The following is a 9,044-nucleotide window of genomic DNA, read 5'->3' as shown; positions in this document are numbered from 1 at the left end:
CCACTAAAAAACTGAACTAATTAAGGAGATATAGTTCTTACCGGGAAAGCCAAGTCAAGAAGGGCAGTCTGATTGCTTCCAAACTTTGTAAAAAGCAAACCCCCGGGATGTGACTGCAAGGGAAAGTAGTCATATATGAGTAACACAATTGCTTATACACATCCATTTAAAACAAGGATGCAATGGAAATTCAAAGGACAATATTTAGATTATGCGATCAGTATCTCAATTCAACTATTAGTCTATTACACATCTTTTTCAGTTTCTCAATTAATTAATAGAACAAAATCAGCTATACAAAGCCCACACCAACAAGAAAATGCAGATTTTTGGACTCTGAAAAATTCATCTTTCATCAAACTTCCATGTACCTAAACTAAATGGTATGTATGTAAAACATGGCTCGGATTATCAAGCCATGACATGTTAAATCTTTTTGTGCAATTGTACACATATATAAGCTTCGAATGCCTCGATGCAATTACATTTTAGCATTAAAAAATAGTTACCGCTTAAAACATAATTGTTACCTTCTCCTTTCGATTGTCGGTGTGAGTGTGTGAACCTATTACCACCACATTGTCGGGAAGCTTTTCAAGCTTACTTTTAAATGAATATGGATCTCCATTTCCTACAATAGACTTTTCTGCTTCTTTCATGAACAAAATGAAAGGTGAATTTCTGCTCTCACTCAATACAGCCTGAAACGAAGATGAATAAATTCTTACTGTAAGATTAAATCACAATACAGTGTTATGTTATAAGATGTATTTATTAAATCAAAGTAAAATCAACCTCAAACAACGTATTAATAAGTAATTTGTCGAGTTCTTGAATGCCACTGTTTTCCAATCGAAGATCGGTGACTGAAAAGAGAAAAGGAAAACTTCAAGATCAAGAACCAAGATAATGATCAAAGAATGTATAGTAACTAAAAAAATATAGCTTATTACATAGGTGGGCATTACCATTGCAGAAAAATCCTTGACCACCCTCACAGAGACCTCCAAGATCAACTCCATCAGGTATAGGTTTATCAAATCTTACACCAATTTTTGACAAGGGATTATCATCGAAAAGTAAGGCAACCTTCCCCCGACTTCCATTAGATGGACCCCTGTACATACAATGCTAAGCAAAATTAAAACAAAAAATAAAAAGAAATGCACTTGTTCAGTACAGGTGGGAAATGTTTCTGGGAGAAATGGATATTGTAAATCGAAGTTACAAAACAGAGAGTAAAATGGAGGAACTAAACAAAAAACAAAATGGGGCCTACATTCTATAAGAAAAAAGGAGAAAATCTAATGAAAGGAAAATAAATAAAGCTACTATAGTATGACTACCAACAAATAGAGAAGAAAATTTATTTTCAATCGGAGAAATAAATAGCATCGCTATTGTGGAGGAACAGTGCAGAGCAGCCTCAAGCCTTGTTGTTTCACCGTCATTGAGCATTTGCTAGTAGCAGAAGTCACATCATAGTCGTTGTCCTAGGAAATCACAGACCTTGCAGCCATTATTCTTCAAAGGGAAAATTCAATTTTACACAGCCTGTTTCTGTCTGCACATTATTGAAGCTATATGTTGGGGTATTTTTTGTGATTTTCTATGTTTCACAGAAGAAAACCAATGTATTCTGATTTGTGGATATGTATTTCTTTCATGCTCCCTATTTGAGATATTAGACCAAATAGTGCAATGAAGACTGACCTTCTCCCTTTCTGGCCACTGAACCCTCTCTCCAGTAGCATTTTGGAATGATCCACAGCAGTCAAAGTTGTTTCAGGCCAAGCCTCATTCCGCACATCATAGCACAACCCTTATTTGATCTCTACTCCGTTCACATCATGTATTCAAAGAGGACTCTTGAATTTTTCACTTTCAGAGAAGTCAATGTTCTAATTTTTCTCTATGTTGAATTTCATTGAATTTAACTAGTGTGTTAGCTTAAGACAGTGACTAATAATTACAATAGACATAGAGTTTCTTTAATTTTGGGTAATTTTTCACTTCTGAGCATTCATATATGTACAGCATAGATATTTAATCTGTATCTATGATCTTCAAAATAGCAGCCGTCCTGCAGACTGTCACTCCATAGCTGTTTGGAGGCAGGCTGTTTCGCACCTTTAATATCCTTGTTTCTTATATGTTACTTCCACTTCCATTCTCCCTATTTTCTTTCCCCTCATACCTTTCCTGTCACATATCTCCCCAGAGTGTTTAAGTTAAAAAGATCTCCAGAATAGCTTGTAGAAGCAACTTCTACAGAGCTAATGCAGAGTTTCTGCTAATTTCCTCTTCGATTGTAAAAACAGCTTACACATAGGCATGTATATGATAAGCAGTTAGCACTTAATAGGTAAGTGTTTAACTAATTTCTTTGCCCAACCGCCCCCTTATCAATTTGGATAAAGTTCTAAAAGAATCTTACAATAACTACAAATTTTTTAAACATAACTTTTAATATAACTCAGAAGCTAACTCAAATCAATTGTTATAGATCATTAAAGCCTCCAAACTGGATGGCTGTGTCTTAACCATTTGTGACAGAAATGTGCTATGACTCTTCACTTTTAGAGAAGAGAAGTCCCACACAGTACACTAGTACACTACTACGGGCTATTTTGGATAAACTTTTCTACAAGCACTTGTGAAAAATGAAATGATCTTGTAATAATGAAGTCATCTAAATAATAGTTTCTTACGTTGAAATTAACTGTTTCACCTCAGTTTTTAGAAGTTTTAGAAGTTTTCTCGTTTATCTTCTCCATAAGCCCCCACTAACTTATAAAGGTGTTTCTTTAAGTTAGGAAGTAGGAACCAAATATTTATCTTACTTGAATAGCTCTCATAAAATAGAAAATAGTCCAACCAAACTGGGCCTATATCATTTGATAAGTGATATATGCAGAAAAATGTATACAACAATGCATGTCGATGAGAAAAAGAGGCTGATTCAGAACAATTTACTACGAACTTGTACCTTGAAGAAGATGTCTGATACAAACAGCCAGAAGAGGGACTATACTTGACCCGGTCGCCTGCGGAATTGAATATAACAACATATCAATACTTCGTGATAAAATTAAGGCTTCTTAAAGATGGGATAAAAACAAAAGAGCACATGCCTAGTTTAAACAAGCCATTTTTAGCTGTCCCAGAGGTAGATGGTACACAATCAGTTTCCAACTTAGCTTGAGATTCAAGGCCAAGTGGAGTAGGTGCATTTGAAGAGCTAGGTGTATCGATTTCAATGGCTGATGGATCCATGCTCCTAGCCATGTCTGTGGCTGTAGGACTCTGTTTGGTGCTGCTGCAAGATTTCTCAGCATTAAATCCATCTTTGAGCAGCTCAGCTTCCTTAGAAGATAAACCCTGCCAGCACACAACAAATGAAGATTCATAATCAGGGTTTTTGGTAAAAAGAATGCTTAAATGACACATTGATGACAGAGGTATGCAAGGATGAATCCCAAATATCACACCAACAAGGAAACTTAATCTTACACCCAAAAGAAAATGGCTATCAAATATGAGCAGTTTAGCCCCAAAGTAATTCGCAAGTGCTTTTACAAGCATCTCCTGATATATTTCTGACCCTGCAAAAGTAATTATAGAATCAGGGAAACAATGAGTTAAGGATAAAGAAGGAAGCTAGAACCGAATTAAAATTGTGTATAAAAGAGGAAAACAGAGAAGGGGAAAGGAGAACAATAGTGCAAAATAACCACACCTGCAGGTCCTGAAAGTAAAATACGAGGATTTACGGTGGTAAGATCCGTGGTGTACTTCGCATGCTCTTTGTGCTTCAGGTGTATAAAGCAAGCTGCAATCAGGACATTTTTTGTATTCTCACTACAAAAAGATAATCAAGAATGAAGTTAAATAAGAATGACATTTAGCAAAATGCATGGACTCAATCAAAGCACACAAATAAAGAATAGTACTGAACTCATTATAGAAATATCTCAGAAATTAATTAATACTTCAAAATCAAGGTTTTAAATTGTGGATTGCAATCATGTGATGCAAAAACAACTTCGGTGGCAGCCTCTGTAACCGCACTGGGTCGTGATTGTGAGCCACGTTGGTCACATCAATTTGAAACGCTTACAAGTCATAGAAATAGGCATTTGCAGAAAAGAAACCAACAACATGCAAAGACAAAGCTAACAAATTGATTTCGGACCATCAATAATAAAAGTGGCATTTGCTATAACTATATTCTGAAAAATTAGAAGAGAATATAATAGGAAACCACAGTTGACATGTTTTTAGGATCTTTTACATAATATTGCAATAAGTATAGAATACAATACAATCTATTATATATTATTAATTAAGCAATTGCCTCTACAGGACATTTGGTATTCTCTCTTTTAATTCACCAAAAATAATTACAGATAAATCTTCCTTTTTATGTGCTTGCTGTTTCTTGTTCAATCAATATTCATTTTTCCGACTGCTTGAGGAGTGACTAGCAACATTCCATTATCCCTTGGTTATTTAATCTAACCGGCATCCACATTGATCATACCACATGTACTCCAGAAAACTATATTCGCTAAGTCCCAAAGGATGCAGGGTTTTTCGGTTGATGAGAGAGTAGTCAACCAGGTTGTACCTAATAAAATGCGTCCTTTTTCAGGGTGATTGATTACTGACTTTAAAATGAGAAACATAAGTTTGAAGGGGCATGAAAAATAAGGTTGGGTTAGAATTGAATAGAAAGATTATATTGTTATCTTTGTCATTTCCATATCTGCCTTAATTTTCATATCACTCCGAGTCAAGTTTACATAAAATAATTAAGATCAAAATACTAAAATGGACTAAATTCACCCACTCGAAATTGAAATGATATAACTAAATTATTATTTAAACATTGATATGATCTGCTATTGTTTACAGAAATTTTTGGACAGTTATTTCAAATTAATACACACCAAATTAGATAGAAACGTAGTTCTAAAATCTATTTCTCTAGCTAATACAGGGTAACAAATTTGACTGTTAGTAACTGTTCGAATTATGTTGAGGGTGGGAATCAAACCCCTAACCTCCTTATCACACTGCTCCTTAACTCGTCCACCCCAACATGGTGGTGTGATAAAGTTCCAACCATGGCGAAGTTCAAGGAAGGATGAGACTCTTGTGATCCTATAATAGGTAGCCCTGGCGTGCATTTGTAACAGCCTAATTTCAAAACTCGAAACTGTGTCCTAGTCACAAGGCAGCAACTCCAACTGTTGTGCTGAAGCTCCCCTTATTGATGTTGCATTAAAGTGATTTATTTTGTCTTGCAAATTTTGATATTTTATAGAATGTACTGGGAAACAAAATTAACTTTGTAGTACATTATTTGATTGTAAAATAAACGAAAATACATGAATTATGACCCCAAAAAATATTTAATGTAAAAGAACATTAAAAAACATAAAACACAGTATAGTAATAGGAATAACAAAAGATGAGAATTAGAAATTCGCCAAATAAATACAATGTCAAAACAAAGCCAGAAACTCCATGAAAGTCATTGAGGCATGGACTAGTTATACCTTAAATAGTATGGGAAGTTGTCAAAGGACACTTCTATTTCTTTTCCATCCAGTATTGCAGCATGAACATCTTCTTTAAAAACTGCACAGCGTACGGATGTACCTGAAGTCGATGCAGCTTGTGTGTCCCCCGCACCATTTCTTTCTTCCAATACCTGTTTAAAGTTACTTTTGCTCAATTTCAGTTTACAAGTGGATCCAGCTAGAATCCTGAAGAAAGGCCTTAGCAAATCATTCACCCCAGAGAATTTTACATTGCCTGGCTCTGCGCCCGCATCCTCGGGATCGCAATCCGCAGGAGAATTCTTGTCGCTAGCTTCAGCATCAGCAGCTTTATCAGTTCCTAAATTTGGAGCTGGGTTGCTTTCCAGGCCATCGAGCTCAATTTCTGTACCATCAGGGAGAACAGTGTGAATAGAAACATCAGCACCCTGGTGAGGTTTACTGGAAGTCTGAGATGGAGACTTCCATCTTGTAAGATCCTGTCTGAGGTTAGAAAGAGAAGCCAAAATAGAAGCCCCGGCAACGGCTGAAGGGTCTCCATTTCTCCTTTCAAGCTGCACAAGTTTACCAACGCCACTCTGAACTTCTGCACCCTTAACTGCAACTTCATTGCTTACTTGTTGAAAAATCTAGATTAATATAAATCAAGGAAAGCCTTGGACACACACACACATATAATATAATTACTTGAGAACAATAAATTTCCTACGAAAAAGAACAGGAGGGATGAAAGAATGACATTCAAATAAAAAGAAAACTAAAAGGATACATAAGAATGATTTCCCTGCAAGCCAAAAACCACCTCATCACCGGAGTTAAGCTCGCAGCTGGTATTCTTCTTGACAAGTATCCCATTAACTAGCACAGATCCTTTGCTACCCGTACTTTCTAGCACAGCCACGTCACTTCCCTCGCTCTGATCATTTCGAGAAACAATAGTAATCATACTGCACATACATATCTAAGCTATTCACCTCAAACAACTGGAAAGAAAAAAAGGAATGAAGGCAACCAAGCACACTCCTCGATGAAGAATTTCATAGGGCCCAGAAACATGTATTAAAACAGATACAAAAAAAAATGATCCAGTAATAGCTTAAGAGTGTGCTTGGAAAAGCTTAACCATACCAGTAAAGTACCACGCACAGAAAAACCCCATCCTAAAATCTTACATTAGTCCTGAGATATACCTGTGTATGTTTAATTTTGCATAAATTTCCACTTATAGAATGATCCTTCAAATGAAAGTTGCAATTTCTGCTAGAGCCAATAGTGAAGTTAGGAGTGCAAATGCCAACATTGGGATTCTGCAGTAATAATAATATACAAATTTAAACACACAAAAATCCAGCACACATTTGAAATGACATCTAATAAAAAATAATTATTCAACTAATACAATCAATCATATAATATAATAACTCGTGTTCCCTTCACCTGTGCAGACTGGGAGAGAAGACGGCACCATGGAGCTGAAGCCTCAAGGTTTGGGTTTTGCTTCTGATATATACTCCACGAAGAGAATGAAGCCCTAGGTTTATCAGCTACCAGAGTCGGCGAAGAACCTTCACAGTAAAAAAAATAAATTAATAAATAAATAAATATAAATAATAATATCATTAAAGTAAACGGGAGATTGAAAAGCACCGTCAGCGATCGGTGGTGTTGCATCGGTTTTATCATCAGCAGCGACCGGTTCATCGATCTGAGCATCGGCGTGGCGACATTCTCCGGGATCGGCGGGAGGCTCAGGAGTACGCAAATCCTTGGAATTCTCGGCAGGAGACATCGGTTTATCCGAGGCAGAAGCACCATTGTCAGCCTGAGAAATAAGAAGAAGGAATCAGAAAAGTGAATCGAAGAAAGTTGAGAGAAAAGCGTTACGGATTAAGAAAGGGGAAAACCTTTTGACGCTTAGGGGAAGGAGAAGAAGGAGGTTTGTCATCGGAAGAAGAAGAAGATCTTTTAGCGGTGCTGTTGTTGTTGTTGGCGGCGGAGGAAGAGGTGGAGAAAGATCCACTGTTGCGTCTCGTTGAAACCATGCTTCTTTCTCTTTTCTTCTTCTTCTTCTTGTTCTTTTGGCTTCAACGACACACACACACACAGAAAGAAAGGAAAGAAAGGAAAGAAAGAAAAAAAAAAGAAAGAGAAATGGAGAGTGAAGAGATATTGAATGATTTTTGTATGGTTTTTTTTATTAATATATATGTTGTGTTAATAATTAATTAATTAATTTTTATTCATTTGTTTCGTCTTTTTCCTTTTTGCATTGCCTGGTTGGGAGTTAGAACATGATGGTTTGGTGTGTTCTAGTGTTTGCGGCCATTGATTGGGACAAGTTGCGAGCGTATTTTAGCCAGGTGACTTATAATGCGCCTGATATATGTGCTAGATCCAGGTCGTTCGCTTCGAGTGACTCCAGCTACCCAATGTTTCCTTTCGGCACACTGCTTGGTTGATGGGATTTTCTTTTTTATTTTAAATATCTTTTTTCCTTTACAACTAAATATTCTAATGAATTAACTATCTATGATTAACTTTCGATAATACTCGATACCTACCACTTATACATTTTTACTCTTCATTCATATTTTCGTATAATTCATTTTAGGGTTATTTATGTCTTAATTCATCAATATATCAGACTAGTTAGCTGCAGTGAATAATAACTAATAGGTAACTAAATTAAAATTTTAGAAGTTTGCGAAAGTAGTAATGTCGATTTACAAGAAATGAGAGTTTGAATTGTAAATGTTTCTATTTAAAATTTTCTGTTAAAAACTTAAGAAAATAACTCAAGATTGATTTTGTTGTGAAAACGAAGAACGTTCTTAATTTTTAACTAAAAAACAGATAACGTTCTTAGTTAGTTAAACTCAACAATTTAACTTATCTATTTAACTTGATAATCAAACAGAATGAAAGTAAATAAATAAAAGAAAAGATATCACACAGAGATATATTTTGATTCACCAAATCTGGGTTACGTTTAGTCCTCACAACCGTGAGATTTTTCACTAAGTGTTCAAAACGGACAACGTTATTGATTTTTACACCACTAGTCTAGATCAACCTTGATCTATTATAATATTCACCTTTCAACATATAAAAGATTTTTACAATCACCTTTCAATATAGAAAGGATTTTTACAAATACACTCAATTTAACATAAAAGATATATTTGAGTTGCAAATAATGTGTATGATAAAAGTGTTTGAGATCTTGAAACTTCTCAACACTTGTTTGAGATAAATGAAAGACAAACACAGTAAATAATGATCAAAAGATATAGTGAAGAAAGCTGGAGTTTGCTTGAAGTTTTTTTTTTTTTTTACTTGTTACTTGAACAAGTGTTGGTAGATTTGTAAATTGAACTATTGTCTTCATCTTCCAATTGATCTTCAATTTATAAGTGTTAAAAGGCTTTGAATATTTAGTTTAAAATAAATATATCTGTTGGGCACACTTCTCAAGTG

At 35.3% G+C, this 9,044-nt stretch overlaps 1 protein-coding gene across 4 annotated transcripts in view; it reads right to left on the bottom strand.

Annotated features, from left to right (window-relative positions):
• LOC101496331 (uncharacterized) overlaps positions 1–7,758 on the bottom strand; it is a 13,374-nt gene extending 5,616 nt beyond the window's left edge. The window contains exons 1-15 of one of the 4 annotated variants that reach the window (XM_004500590.4): positions 7,472–7,758; positions 7,215–7,389; positions 7,005–7,132; positions 6,758–6,874; positions 6,337–6,483; positions 5,804–6,196; positions 5,565–5,719; positions 3,740–3,861; positions 3,514–3,605; positions 3,135–3,381; positions 2,990–3,047; positions 969–1,117; positions 796–866; positions 531–701; positions 42–113 (exon numbers count right to left, since the gene is read on the bottom strand). In XM_004500590.4, coding sequence (XP_004500647.1) covers positions 42–113; positions 531–701; positions 796–866; positions 969–1,117; positions 2,990–3,047; positions 3,135–3,381; positions 3,514–3,605; positions 3,740–3,861; positions 5,565–5,719; positions 5,804–6,196; positions 6,337–6,483; positions 6,758–6,874; positions 7,005–7,132; positions 7,215–7,389; positions 7,472–7,609 — 2,235 coding nt within the window. In that variant the 5' untranslated portion in view covers positions 7,610–7,758. Of the gene's footprint in view, positions 1–41; positions 114–530; positions 702–795; positions 867–968; positions 1,118–2,989; positions 3,048–3,134; positions 3,382–3,513; positions 3,606–3,739; positions 3,862–5,564; positions 6,197–6,336; positions 6,515–6,757; positions 6,878–7,004; positions 7,133–7,214; positions 7,390–7,471 lie in introns of those variants that run through there. The other 3 variants (XM_004500591.4, XM_004500589.4, XM_012715929.2) reach the window with 3 other exon arrangements.
• Positions 7,759–9,044: the final 1,286 nt, after the last annotated feature.

The sequence above is a fragment of the Cicer arietinum genome, chromosome 5 (assembly GCF_000331145.2).
Source record: "Cicer arietinum cultivar CDC Frontier isolate Library 1 chromosome 5, Cicar.CDCFrontier_v2.0, whole genome shotgun sequence".
Classification (NCBI taxonomy): Eukaryota; Viridiplantae; Streptophyta; class Magnoliopsida; order Fabales; family Fabaceae; genus Cicer; species Cicer arietinum.
This window is presented reverse-complemented; position numbering and strand designations above follow the sequence as displayed.